The 14,449-nt window shown below is 39.6% G+C and overlaps 1 protein-coding gene across 1 annotated transcript in view; it reads right to left on the reverse strand.

Annotated features, from left to right (window-relative positions):
* The window catches only part of NUBPL (NUBP iron-sulfur cluster assembly factor, mitochondrial), a 101,031-nt gene that overhangs the window by 29,483 nt on the left and 57,099 nt on the right, over nucleotides 1-14,449 (reverse strand). Inside the window, exon 7 of the mRNA XM_054971717.1 lies at nucleotides 4,764-4,857. Within this exon, the coding sequence (XP_054827692.1) occupies nucleotides 4,764-4,857 (94 nt within the window). The remainder of the gene's footprint in view (nucleotides 1-4,763; nucleotides 4,858-14,449) is intronic.

The raw sequence follows: 14,449 nt of genomic DNA on the forward strand, positions 1-14,449 counted from the left end.
TTTGCAAAAGGAGAGCAGGAGGCTTCTGGCATGAATGTAAATACTCTATTAGAGTTCAAACAGCCGTGAACTGAGCCTGTCAAATGATTTCTTATATATATATGTGTGTGTGTGTGTACGAGTGTAAAGAACCATAAATAGAAAATGTGCTACAAATTAGAAGTCATCGCCTTATCGCAATTACTAGTTGATAGCAATGACCAGGTAACTTCTTTATTTATTTACTGTATTTATACCCTGCCCTCCCCAGTGGAGATCCAAAGTGGCTCACATCATTCTCCTCTCCCCCACTTTATCCTCACAACAACCCTATGAGGTAGATTAGGGTGAGGGGGTGTGACTGGCCCAGGTCACCCAGCAAACTTCCATGGCAGAGCAGGGATTCGAACTTGAGCCTCCCAGATCCTAGTCCAACATGGATCCTAGTCCATGGTGTCCAACTGCTACACCATGTGGCATGTTAATAACAATACCTATTCCACAGCTTTTGTACCACTGTTGTGGTAACCTGGGGTCAAATATTTGCAATACTAGCACAGAGGCTCTTTAAACACAAGTGGTGCCCTTTGCAAGGGAAGTTCTCATGCAGCTAGGATAACGATGAAGGACTGAATCACATAGGCAGAGGCCAAGTTGTATTTATGACTATCTAACAACATTAATTTAAATTGAGGCATGTAGAAGAATGGATTGTACACACTGATTCTCTCTACGAAGAGCCAGTTTGTAGTGCTTAAGAGTGGCAGGATGCTAATATGAAGAACCGAGTTTGATTCCCCACTCCTCCGCTTGAAGCCAGCTGGGTGACCTTGAGGGAGTCACAGTTTCTTGGAGGTCTCTCAGCCCCGCCCACCTCACAGGATAATTGTCATGAAGATAATAATAACATACTTTGTAAACCGCTCTGAGTGGGTGTTAAGATGTCCCAAAGGGCAGTATATAAATCGAATGCTGTTGTTGTTATTCCTAGAAGGCCTATCCATAATACCTTACAGGAGGCATTACTGTGTATGCTGGCAACCTTCTTCTGAGCACCTAGTTATATGTAATTTAGGCTACAGGAAAAAAGCTGGATCCCACATGTACCCTTTCCCCATCATGTTTAATCGCATGTTCACTGGCCTATATAATTAGGTGCTTGGAAGGATACCAGTATTCACAGCATCACGTCTCTTATAAAGTATGGTATGTATAGTGAGTGGCCCATTCATGGGAAGTGTTAGCAAACTAATGATCTGTGGGTATGTAGCACTGGCATGCTAAGGTTACACACAGGTATATGGTGAGGAATACGCTTATCATTGTTTTCCCCCAACCCTCATGGCCTGTACAACATATAATTTAGGTTTGAGTAGTAGCCAACTCAACTTCTATTGAAACAGCAAGGGTGGCTGGTGTGTATTATAGGATTGACGTATTTCTTAATACCAAAGCAGATTCTAGCTAACAATAAAAGTTTCTGTTTCTACAAATAATCTACCTGGGTTCAGAAGTATTATCTAGATTAATTCCTCAGACTGACAAATCTAGTTCTACCAATATCAGGACGAGGAATAGTTTTGTGCAACACAATTAAAAACTTAACTGTTGTATCATAAACACCGCTCTTGGTAAGAAAATTATTATTTTAAACGACTGTGAATTTTCTTTTCATGATATTAGCATTATTGAACAGATGGGTAGCTCTTTCTAGCAGGAATGTGTGCGATACTAGACATCAATGAGAAATTCTCTTCTCCAGTCTTGTTCCACTATCCCAGGTACAGATATGCCAGGTTAATCATGTAATTAAACCATCTACTTGTATCTCTTTAAAGACTCTTCTTCAAATTATGACTCCTAGCTTTTCCAGGCCACATTCTTTGTCCCCTAAGTAATGTGGTTGAAATCCTAAGGACACTTTCAAGGGAGTAAGCTAGAAACACCGTTTTCATGAAAAGGAAAATTTACTTATAGCCAGGGCTTTTTTTTTTTGAGGGGGAATGCCCCGGAATGGTGTTCCGGCAGCTCTAGAATATGCCCACGTGATTCCTTCCTCCTTCAGCCCCATGGGCTCTGCAGAGGAGGCTAGGCTGCTTTGAGTTCATTCTGCTTTCTTTTCATTCCTCTCTCTCTCTCTCTGAGTGTGTGAGAGTGAATGAGTGAGAGAGAGAGAGAGCGCAAGCAGACGCTGCTCAGGCCTGGCGCGGGCTCTGCAGAGGAAACTAAGCTGCTTTGGGTTCATTCTGCTTTCTTTTCATTCCTCTGTGAGCGTGAGAGAGAGAGCTGGGGCCCGGCACGGGCTTTGCAGAGGAGACTAAGCTGCTTTGAGTTCATTGTGATTTCTTTTCATTCCTCTGAGTGAGTGAGTGAGTGAGTGAGTGAGTGAGTGAGTGAGTGAGTGAGTGAGTGAGTGAGTGAGTGAGTGAGTGAGTGAGAGCGAGAGCGAGAGAAGAAAGACAGCGCAAGGAGAGCTGCTAGGGCTGGCTCTCCAGATGAGGCTAAACTGCTTTGAGTTCATTCTGCTTTCATTTTATTCAGGGGGTTCTGTGTATATGTACGCTGCTTTGAGTTCATTCTGTCTTGTTTTCATTGGGGGAGTGGTGGGTGGGTGGGGCTGTGTATGTATGTGTTGCTTTGAGTTCATTCTGCTTTCTTTTCAGGGGGAGGGGGCTGTGTGTGTGCATGCGCGCGTGTGCTGCTTTGAGTTCATTCTGCTTTCTTTTCATGGGGGTGGGTGGGGCTGTGCGTATGTGTGTGTTGCTTTCATTCTTTTGTTGACTGAAGTTGACATTGTTATGGTTCCCACAGCTTTTGACTGCAGATTAGTTCTGTGTTAGTTAAATATATCAGTTATGGTTATTTGTATTAGTTAAAATATGAGTTATGGTTATTGCAGTTTTATGCTAGGAACAGATAGCTGTGTCCACGCCACAGAAGGCTTTCATCAATATATTCATCAGCATATAGGTGTTCTTATGTCTTAATAGTTGTAACTCAAATGGTTCTCCCCACCCTCAGCTGATTAACATCACTGAAATTGCAGTGGACATATGGATGTTAAGGAAGTTTTTATAAATATTGTTTGTCTGGGACACTGGAATATTTATGAGCATTTCACAATGTCACAACAGCTTAGCCATTGGTAAGGTAGAGTTGGCAGGCAACAAAAAAAGCCATTTTAAACTAAGTATAAACCTAATGCAGCTAACGAAAGTTGAGTATCTTCTTTCGAATTGCTCCAGTAAAGCAAAATCCTCCCTGAAATTTTGAAAATTCAATATTCATTAGATTAGGAATTTCAGACTCTGTGGAATTTTGAGAAGAATTTTGGAATTTTTTTTCTATGCTGGCAGAGGCAATCTGTTAGAATTTAGATATGTGAGATGGGTTTTGGATTTTTAGACGCCCTCTCCTTCTTGCATATTTTAAAATATGATTCCAAAGAAATGAAATGTTTTGGAAAGGGAACGGAAGATTTCACTTTTTGTAAAGGATACAGAAAGGGGAAAAAAAACCTTGCTCATATTAGTGTAATTTTCCAAGCTTACTAACATTTATCTCATCATAATGCATTTTGCTGTGTTCTGGGAGTTCTACCACCTCTTTTCCCAGAAAAAGCCCTGCTTATAGCTAAAGACACTGACTGCAAGAAGGAAAAACATATAGTTGAACAAGAATAGCTAACGATTCTCAAGCATGACATAAAATAAAAAGGAATATAAAGAGCTGATTTCACATGTTAAAGATTCCATGTGGCAAACACCGGGCTGCCACAGAGACTTTGAATCAGACATGCACCTGCAACTGGACATGCTAGGAATGGAAATCCCAGGCACAAGAGGGCCTAGCTCGGATCAGATCCCTAATGTACAAAAAGAATGGATTTCAGCCCTCCCCCCATTTCTGACTTGGAAGAGCCATGAGGAGACTATATTTGCCCCACTAGGGCAACTTAATCTAAGCCATCAGTACTTGTAATGCAATGGGCAAATAGCAGCTCTGTTGGGTCATCTCAGGTCAGGCGAACAATGGGGGGGAGTGGAAGTTCCTTCTCCTCACACACGTTGGTTCTAATTTAAATTGGGTCTATGTGTGCCTGGGACTTGAGATCATGCAAAACACATTTAAAGGAAGTCCACGCAGAGACATATGAACTTTGTAGCATGTGAATCAGCCCTAAGTCAAAAACAACAGTCTCTATTCAATGATATTTAAGAGATATACAAAATAACCTAAATGCTGTCAGTTTTTCTTACCTCTTTCTATGCTTGTTCAATCAAGGCCCCTTGTAGCCATGTTTCCCTCCTGACTAGCCCAGTGAAGAGCCAGAATATCCTTTTCCTCAGAATCTCCGAGGAAGCTCTCTGGAAATTACCCTCCTTCCGTTAATAAAAGATTTCCCCTGTCCTTTAAACACCACCAAATCCCTCCCATATTATTTGGTGGAAAATTCCAGCATGTTGGATTCAGAAGGTTCCAGAAAATTAAATGATTTGGGGCCAGTATTAAAAGAACCCTATTGTCTTGTTGATTAGGTATTACATATTAATTGCCATTCTCCAAGCCAGGCAGATGGGAAGGTCTCAAGAAGTCTCTTTGGCAAACTATGAAAAGCGCATTGGGGGAGTTGGAGGGTTGTGTAAGGAGGGGTGACATCCACAACACCACCCCACCTCCTTCCATTAGCAGAAATTTACTCCCATTAGGTTTCCATTTTGTCCAATATAATATTTTCATTTTCAGTTGCTTCAGATATCAGTAAGATCTAAACTTGCAGTTACCTGCAATTGGGATATTTTGTGAGACTGACAACTGCACATCTCCTGTCCCCGGAGGCATGTCAATTACCAGATAATCCAGTTGCTGCCAGTCAACCTAGAAAAATGTACAAATAAAATTATAAAGACATGCATCTTAATGAAGAGAGACATACAGTCCAAACCTACTGTGTTCTTCAACATCAATGCAAATGATTTTGATAAATCAAACAACTACAAAGTGAGTACTGTTATCAGTTTCCAGCCTCCAAAAAATGTTCCATTAGCTCAGGCAGAAAATACAGGGTTAGTGTTCCAGTAGTAATCCAGCCCTTTAGGGCCAGATTAGCACAGAAGACCGTACAGACAGATAAGGTAAAGTATATAATCAGTATATAACATAAAGTACATAATCAGAGAAGTGAGTCATGGAGATCCATAAGATAAGAACATAAGAACATAAGCAAAGCCATGTTGGATCAGGCCAGTGGCCCATCCAGTCCAACATTCTGTCACACACAGTGGCTAGAAATCCAGTGCCATCTAAAGGACTGTCAGTGAGGCCAGGACACCAGAAGCCCTCCCACTGCCTTCCTTCCAGCACCAAGACAACAGAGCACCACCTCCCCACAAAGAGAATACCATCTATCTCCTGTGGCTAATAGCCACTGATGGACCTCTGCTCCATATATTTGTCCAGTCCCCTCTTGAAGCTGGCAATGCTTGTAGCTGCCACCACCTCCTGTGGCAACGAATTCCATGTGTTTATCACCCTTTGTGATCAATCACAGGAACAATCACAGATCAATCACAGGAACAAAGTTAGTTATAGCTATAATTATTACCGGTGAAAGTAAACAACTCACACCTTTATTCACTACCTGGAGCTCTGGCTGGAATTTACCATCTTTACAAAGAGCAAGCTTTTGAAGTCAAAGACATTTTCTGACCATTGTTGTAAAACAATGGTTATCCAGTCCTTTGGGAAAGAAGTCATTACTTATATGAATTTTGCATTAGAACACCCATTAATTTTTGAGGATGTCAAGGTACTTTTAAATTATTTGCCTGTCTCTTGGAACCTAACTGATGGCCAACGCAAATGGACCCTCCGTGCCCTTACACGGAGGCTAAAAGACTTATACTGCAACACTGGAAAGAAAAAAACCCACTTCTCATAACTCATTGGATTGAGGACCTTATAAACTTATCATCATCTGAACATATCGCATATAGATAGCAATTGCATATTGACTTATTTTGAGATATTTGGAAACCTTTTATAGAAGCATATGCATAGATTTGCCAACACTGCTTTTGCTGCCAGCATTGTTTTTTGGGTTTTTTTTTGTTTTATGCTAATAAATAAAAAAAATTAAACTGAGCCCCCTTTTCCTGTTTCTTGGGTTTTCTACACCTTGCTTCAGGTATCCAGGCTTAGGTAAGCACAGAAGTGTCTGAAAAGTGTAGTAAGCATGACTTTCCAGTGTTCAGACACAGATGGAAACATGCAGGTGCAAAATGTTATCAGAGCTTCAAGGTCAGAGGCTAGAGACAGTTTTGCACCTACGCTGCATTATCAAGAGCAAGAAGCCTTGGGTGGGAGAACATGCAATGCTCTTGATTGGGTACTTGGGATCAGACCAATGGCAAGCAGCCTATAATAAAGCTAGGGTCTTCTTCTCTATTCTATTGATTTGTGGGTGAATACCTGTGCTACATGCTTTCCAGATCTGATTTTGGACTTTGGTACTTTATCTGTGCTTTTAACCTGACAAGGTAACATTTGTGTTAGGGGACTTAAATCTGTCTAGTGCCTGAGGACAGTTATTTAGCTTTGTTATTTCCCCTTCCTATTTGCAAACTTCTATGTTTGTAATCTTTGCACTCTCGTTAATAAACTCTATTGAGTATATTTCTATGGTGTTATTTGGGTTTGGGGGCTTCAATCTGAGTTCAGTACCTTGGCCTATTTGCCATAGCTACCTAAGTAACTGTTTTGTGGAACTTAGTCTGCAAAGTGGTCTTCCTTGCAGGGCTGACTTCTTTTTGCTTTAGACCTGGGTCAAATCCACATTACTCATTCTAAGTCGCATGTTCCCCGCATTCCCCACGCAATCCCGAGTGCCGGTCACATTACCTCATTAAACAGATGCATTTCATTTGCATTTCTCCCGAATATGTGGTCACAGGTTTTCAACGGGAGTTTCACGGTGGCCGTGAATGGGCCAATGCGCAATTTACGTGGTTTTTTTTAAAAACCACCCCCCTTCCTGTCTCTCCAGCCGTTCCGAGAGTTCCTATTGGCCGATTCAACTTGCAAGTGCTCCGTAGTCTGCAAAAGACTGTTTTTGACTTCATAGCATTGGATTTATTGATTATGCTGTTTCTGAATCAAATCTGGTAGTTTGAAAAATCATTTTGGGGTGATTCCATCCTCAGAACGGACTCGCGAAATTTTCTTTTTAACTGTTTTTAATTTTTTTTATTTTATATTACTGTAATATCGAAATTACGAAATATTGAAATAATGACACTCCAAGGAAGAGAGACTTCAGTAAAATTCAGGCACTGAACTGTCCTGCATAGGAAATGCCCACGAAAGCTTCCCATATGCTTCCAAATTTCCAAAAAAGAAACGGGAGAGAGCCATCAGTGCTGTCAGTGGGGTAAAGAGAGGCATAATTATCTTCAATGATGTTTCTTTATAAGGCAAGATCGAAATAACGGAAAAGTGCGCTCAAAATTTTTTTAAAAAAAATGGGCGGGGAAAAAAGGTCCCGCCCAAAAAAGCGGTTTTCGAGCGGCCGTGTGACTGGAGGGACGCGCGAGAAAGACAGATTGGAAGCAGGAATGTGAACGAAGAGGAAAAAATCACGGATTGGAGGCAAACGGAAGATATCCGATAAACATGCGGGTAATGGGTGAATGTGGATTTGACCCCGGTAGGACAAGATTTGTCTCTTGGTCTCAAGTTGAGGGTTAACCAGAGAGACTGGTGGCAGTTTGCTACGGTGTGAAGTAAAGTTCCACACTCTGGTTTTGAGGGTTTATTTTTGCCTTTCCATTCAGGGCAGCTTGAGGAAATAGGTACTGTTCACGAGCCACAATGAAGAAATATTACTTTTAGATCATAGTAGATCTTTGAGACTATGAGTACTCATCTTTAGTGTACCAATTACCTGTTTTCTATGCACTGCTCAGTTTTGGGTGCTCTGAAATTCTTTCCTCCAGAACCTCCCAGAAACAACACTGTTGAGTCACCAAGGACTCAATGCTGCATAAGAAGCCCCCACAGGAAACAGGATATACTGGAATTAAATATGATGTTGGCAGGTGAGTTTTTGCACAGGCTTGCTATCTTGTTTAAAATGTACTATAGCCCTACTTCACATGTTTAGACAACATGGCGAAAGTCCATAACCTTTGCAACTATTGGGCTAATGCGCTAACCAGTGAAGCTATTTGCAGGGGTGCAACAGCACATTTAAATGACACCCTGAACTTGTGCAAAGTTGCACAGTAAAGTTCTTTGTCTTGCTAACAACACATTTAAAACCATAGGCTTCCTCTTGGACAAACACTGCATAATCTCTCATTAAAGTGACACGTCACACAAAGTGACACATTAGACTCTTAAAAAGTGTAGTCAGAGAAGGTAAAGGAGGCTTGACACATACTGGAATTAAATATGATGTTGGCAGGTGAGTTTTTGCACAGGCTTGCTATCTTGTTTAAAATGTACTATAGCCCTACTTCACATGTTTAGACAACATGGCGAAAGTCCATAACCTTTGCAACTATTGGGCTAATGCGCTAACCAGTGAAGCTATTTGCAGGGGTGCAACAGCACATTTAAATGACACCCTGAACTTGTGCAAAGTTGCACAGTAAAGTTCTTTGTCTTGCTAACAACACATTTAAAACCATAGGCTTCCTCTTGGACAAACACTGCATAATCTCTCATTAAAGTGACACGTCACACAAAGTGACACATTAGACTCTTAAAAAGTGTAGTCAGAGAAGGTAAAGGAGGCTTGACACATTACATATAAACAGATCTTTCAACACTAGATTCATCTGTATTAATATACAGAGGGATACTTTGCAATGTCTTTGGGAGTAGTATACCAACTAAAGAACGTTTTATACCAATTCTCCTTTAACATTTGACATTAAGTAAATTTAATTTCTTTAGTCCATAGATTTTCCCACTGGCTCATGCATATATTTTCTCCATAGTTTTCCATCCATTTTATCATAATTTTTTTACTTGCTCTGACTCTGTATCATAATTGCAGTAATATTTTATATATTTTTCCTAATAGATGTCTTGAATCTCCAATGATTAATTGTTCAAAATATGTTTTCTCTCTTAACTGGCCCCCTTCTTTGACTATTTGTTTTTTGATTATAGACATCATTTGATAATACTACAACCATGGAATGTTTTTTTCCCTTCAGCTTGAATTTCTTGCCATGTTTTTATTTTCCCTAGTTTATCCATCATATATTCATCATGTATAACTTATATAATCAACTTTATTTCTTATACTGTCACAATAGGCATCAATTGGAGATATCAATGGCGAAGTTGGCAGACTTATTCTGTTTCTGCACGTGCTTTGTCATTCTGTTGTAAGAAAGGGTGTTAGACAATTTAGTTCTAGATTTTTCTTTGAATCAACACAACTATCTCAAACTTCTATAAGATCTGCCTGACATACAGCTGTCTACAGCTAGCTGTCTATAAGAAGGAAACACAAATGTAAAGTTACTTTAAAATGATCACAGTATGACCTTGATGTAAGCAAGAATCAAATTACTATAACCACCACTAATCTTCCCATATTCTTATTTTTCTTCTTGTTGTGGAGATATATTCAAGTCCATGGTACGCTATGAGCTAAAAAAAGTCTGCCACAACTCCACCCTTCCCAAAAATGGGGATGAGATTTGTCTGAAGATGAAAAGTGTCTCAGAGAGCTGATCCAGCAGGTAAATATCAAAAGCGTGTAATTCTTACATATTAAGAATGCTTGTAATGCGTGCGAAAAATTCTCCTGTTAACTCTCAAGAGATAAGCAATTAATTCTTTTTGCGAGAGCAGACACAGGAGCTTTGGAATTTCACAAAAGTATTCTAAGACTTTATATAATTAGATAGGGATAACAAAGATATATTAGGGCATAAAAAGACAGTATTAGTAAGAGAGCAAAGTTTATTTAGATAATTTTTTCACTAACTACTGTTTTATTGGATACTTGGGTATATGTTCACCGATCTTTATTAACATATAATAATGTCCATAAAGGCTGAGGGGGATAAAACCACAGAAAAGATGTTCAAAAATTCTGTTTTGCCTTATTTATTTTATGCAGACATTTATACCCTCCTTTGCTCCCCAGTGGGCCCAAAAGTAGTTTACATCTCTTCTCTTCAGCCCCTACTGTTCTTACGGAAATTTAACATGATGGCATTGTCTCCTTCAACAGCTGTGCTGCCTTCTCCTTTTTCCTTTTCCCTTCACAGGGCAGCAACTGGCCAACAGACTCTTTTAAGCAAAGTCAGTAATGGAAATAAAGTAATACAGCCATATTGAGATGGATCCAACCATCCTCCAAACAGCATTCTAAACTTCCTCCAATCTAATTTCAAATCTGAGTAAAAAAGGAATGGGGTATAAATATTTTAATTTTTTTGTTTAAAAAAAATGAAGTTTGCTCAGTAGGATAGGAGTAGGATCCAACCCACTGTGTATAATTTTAGTTATAGGCTTGGATTCAGGTAGCAACATAAACAGTCTTAGAGCAATTGTGTTTGCACAAGATCTTGAGCAATCTCCACAGTTTTCCTCTCTATGTATTATGAATATAGACCTTGCACAAGCGGAAATGCAACGGGGTATACAGTAAGTCTGACTTAGCACAAGTAGCTACCATGGTCTTTTTCTTGCAAATACGCTTGTAGCAAGAAGTCTAGCATAAGCAGAAATAGTGCACTGGATCCAACCCACCATTTGTGCAAAATCTTTTACTCAAGTGTATTTTGCTTCCTTTCCTCTAATGGTGCCTCTGTGAGCATACATTCCACACATCTGCAAAAAGGGAACAGGTCCCTCAAAAGACTCATTTTACAAATGAATATCAAAATTGAGTAAATATTCCTTGTAATAAAGGAAAAACTGTTACTTTAAAGATACTGTCCATGGTTTCTCAGAAAGAAAAAAACTGAAATGCATTAATATATAAATGAACATTCAAGAGACCCCTCTTATATTTATGTTTTTCAAAGTACAAGAAACAACACAATACTGCATGATATGAAAACCATGGAGAAAAAAAGGTGTCAGTTCCATAACTGAAGACACTGGTCATTAAACTCTACAAATCGGAGAAATATCTTTCCACTCGGCATCACTAACTATGGATCATTAATAGTGACAACCACTCAACCAACCAAGTGGCAAATTCTCACTCTGAGTTTTACCATACATGGAGAATGCACGGCAGAAATTTTTTTACGGCACATTCATAACAACACAGATGACCAAGCAAGAAAACTTAAACTGGTCATCTGTACTGGTTTTCTGTCTGTAGAAAATGTGGGTATATAATTTTACATCACAGATCACTTCAGAGGGGAAATTCAACTGACATGCAAGTCCTGTAAATAAGCAGCATTTTGCTAAATCATAAGGGGCCTATCAATCCTTAAATTCTGGATCAGTTCTAAGAAATGTGTCTATATGCAGATATTTAGCTCATATTAACAGAGCATTACACTTTCGCAAACAAACCAGTGAATTTTGGTTACAGGCTTATAGCTGCAACATCCACCATGCCTCAGCTACTATGCATGTGCAGAAATGCTAAAATGTTCACTTCTTTAGAATACACAGTGTTGTGAAATGCTTCACATGTTGAAAATGTAATTGTACTTTGTGCTTAAGCGCAGCATATATAGGGGACCTGTCACCTCAGCTCCTAGTTCCCGGTGCTGATCACAGCCTGCCAGCAACGAGGCAGGCAGGATACATTACCTTTGTTTGTGAGACTGAAAGCTCAAGAAGCGTCTCCAAAAGCATGAAGCACTCTTACTCAGGCAACAAGCAAAATAAGAAATCCTTACTGTTGCTACATAATAAAATTGCCTATCTAAAACTTGAGAGCTAGCTACCTAAGTATCTCTAAGTGGTTTCCGTTGTTGCATTTCTCACTCATTTGTTAGAAAGCAAGCCTAGTTGATTTGGCATAAGGACATCTTGAGGTGACAGAATAGCATGCAGCTTTCAGCTTCTCCCTGGCACACTTCAGGTCTCAGTGAATCACCCGGCAACTCAAGAACCAATCAGGGTTAAACTGTTAATTGGCGTTAGAGCTGTGTGAAAAACTAGGGAGTGAACACAGAGCTCTCTGAGAACAGTCTCTCCAAGGTCAAATCTCCGGGGAACTCAGACTGCTCCACAGGTGCTTCCAATCAGCTCTGCAAACACATTTCTGAGCCAGACTACAAACCTTGTAATACTTATAGTCCTCAACCTAAGTTCAGCCATTTTCTCTTAAAGTCCTATTCTCAGGTTATCAACTTCCATGCACCATACATCTTTTAAAAAAAATCTTGCCGTTTATTATTACAGCAATGTAATTAACTGCCATGTGGTTCTATGAACTTGCCCCACCAATTCAGAAGCATCATTAGAATTCCTTTATGAAGTGCTTTAATCAATCACTATGCGTATGTGACAAATTAAAAATCAGAATTTTAAGTATTCATAATACGCATTCCAAGTATTGTGCAGGAAGCTGTATTTAAGAATGCTCTGTGAAAACACAGTCTGCAATACATATGACTTGAAGAGTAAGAACTAGTTGTATTTTTGAAGCACAGTTTTATGAACAGAATGTAATATTTATGAACAGAATACAGTTTTTGGAGCACTTGCAGTGCTCCGAAAGAGCATCACAGCAGACTTGGCAATGGCCAAAGAACTAACAATCTCAGAGCAATATTAAATCACCAAAGCCAGGGCAGATAACAACACTTTAAAACTGATAGAACTCTTCAACCCTGTGAGTCAAATTTCCCCTTCCCCTGTGGGCCATGCATCTCTAGGACTACCTCCATTTGGCTTTAGCTTGCTTTTTTCTTACCCTAGGTTCCTCTCCAACAATCACATAAACAGGTGGATTCTAGAGCCTTGCAGAGGCAATTTTTTCATGAAATTGTTACATATTTATGATCTTTGGTTTGAAGGTGATACAAATAATTTCTCTCCAAGCCTGGCAAATCTTCAGTCAGGAATGTTGGAGCAATCAAGTGGACAGAAATTGGCCTTTAGTTCCTTCTCCACTTTATGACCAAAGAGATAAGCAAATAGCTTTCACAAAGTAATTCCCCCAATCCTATGGACAAGATAGCAGTAAGAAGTGAAAACAAAGAATCTAATATTTCTTATTCTCAAAAGCCATAGCAAACCACACCAAAGTGTTCCATTTGGCTGAGAACACCTCAACTTTTAAGGACCTATCAAAAATTGAGACTGCAATCATTAAACAATGGACTGGAATGTTAACTAATCTTCGGAATGCTAATAAAACTAACCAAGCACGTATAAATGAAAATGAACACCAATAACGTACCATCAAAAGTACCATCAATTGCACTCAATGTTAAAAAATGTTATATTTGTTATTAAGAAAATGGTAAAATAATTTTTTTTAAAACACACAAAAACTAAACCTTTGATTTAATTGTGCTGGGAAACTACATAGTATGGACAAACCCAAACAGTCTGTATATATGAAGTTACTGGATTTTCCAGTGTGGATTACATCCTGCCATGCCAGTCTTCTAAGTGAGACATTCCAGTCTTCCATTGGAAGAAGACTCCATACTGAGACAAACAGTATTATAGAATGTGCTTTAATTATTGTAGTCCAGCTGTTTCTTAAGGAACCGCTCTACTTCATGTCCAAATACGCTCTGCATAGTAATGCATTAGATGGGGCCTAATTGTTACTCTGGGGCCACATTACTCATGTCAAAGGGACTGCTCTCTACTTAGCTCTGTACTGTCAGGTGCCCTGCCACACAGCCATTCTATTTCCTGCAAGAGAATATACTTAGTGGTAGATTTAGAAGTGTGAACAAGGAGAAATGAGCAGGAAAGGGCAGAAGTGGTTGGCTGGGCATGCTCTTAAATGAGATAATTTGTACCTCTCCACAGTTTGCCAGGAAGCTGGAGAGCAAAGCAAGTGGGATCAACTGAAAGCAGTTCAGAGAGACCAGATACCTAAGTTGGTGAACACTCCAACTGCAGGGTAGCCCCAGGAGAAGTGAATGGAGACAGATTAATTCTGAAAGGCAAAAAAGTGCAGAAGAAGCAAGCTTCCTGGATCCAGAGTGATTGGGTTAGAACAGGGAAGCAAACTCCTATCCAAAGTACCAAGATTAAATATTCCCCTTCCCAGATTCCTATTTGTAATTTCGCTGCTTGATTCTGAGCTGGGATCATAAGTTAATGAAATCAGGCGCCCAAACTATTTCTGTGTGCCTGCAAACACTTACTGAGCTATATCATTTTATTTATCTAATTCACTTACAGCCCATCTTTCTTGCAGAAACTTAATCACCCATCTTTGAAGACACAGAAGGGTCTGCAACGTAACTACCAGCGCAATTCTGAGCAGAGTTAACCCCTTCTACGC

The sequence above is a fragment of the Eublepharis macularius genome, chromosome 2, assembly GCF_028583425.1.
Source record: "Eublepharis macularius isolate TG4126 chromosome 2, MPM_Emac_v1.0, whole genome shotgun sequence".
Lineage (NCBI taxonomy): Eukaryota > Metazoa > Chordata > Lepidosauria > Squamata > Eublepharidae > Eublepharis > Eublepharis macularius.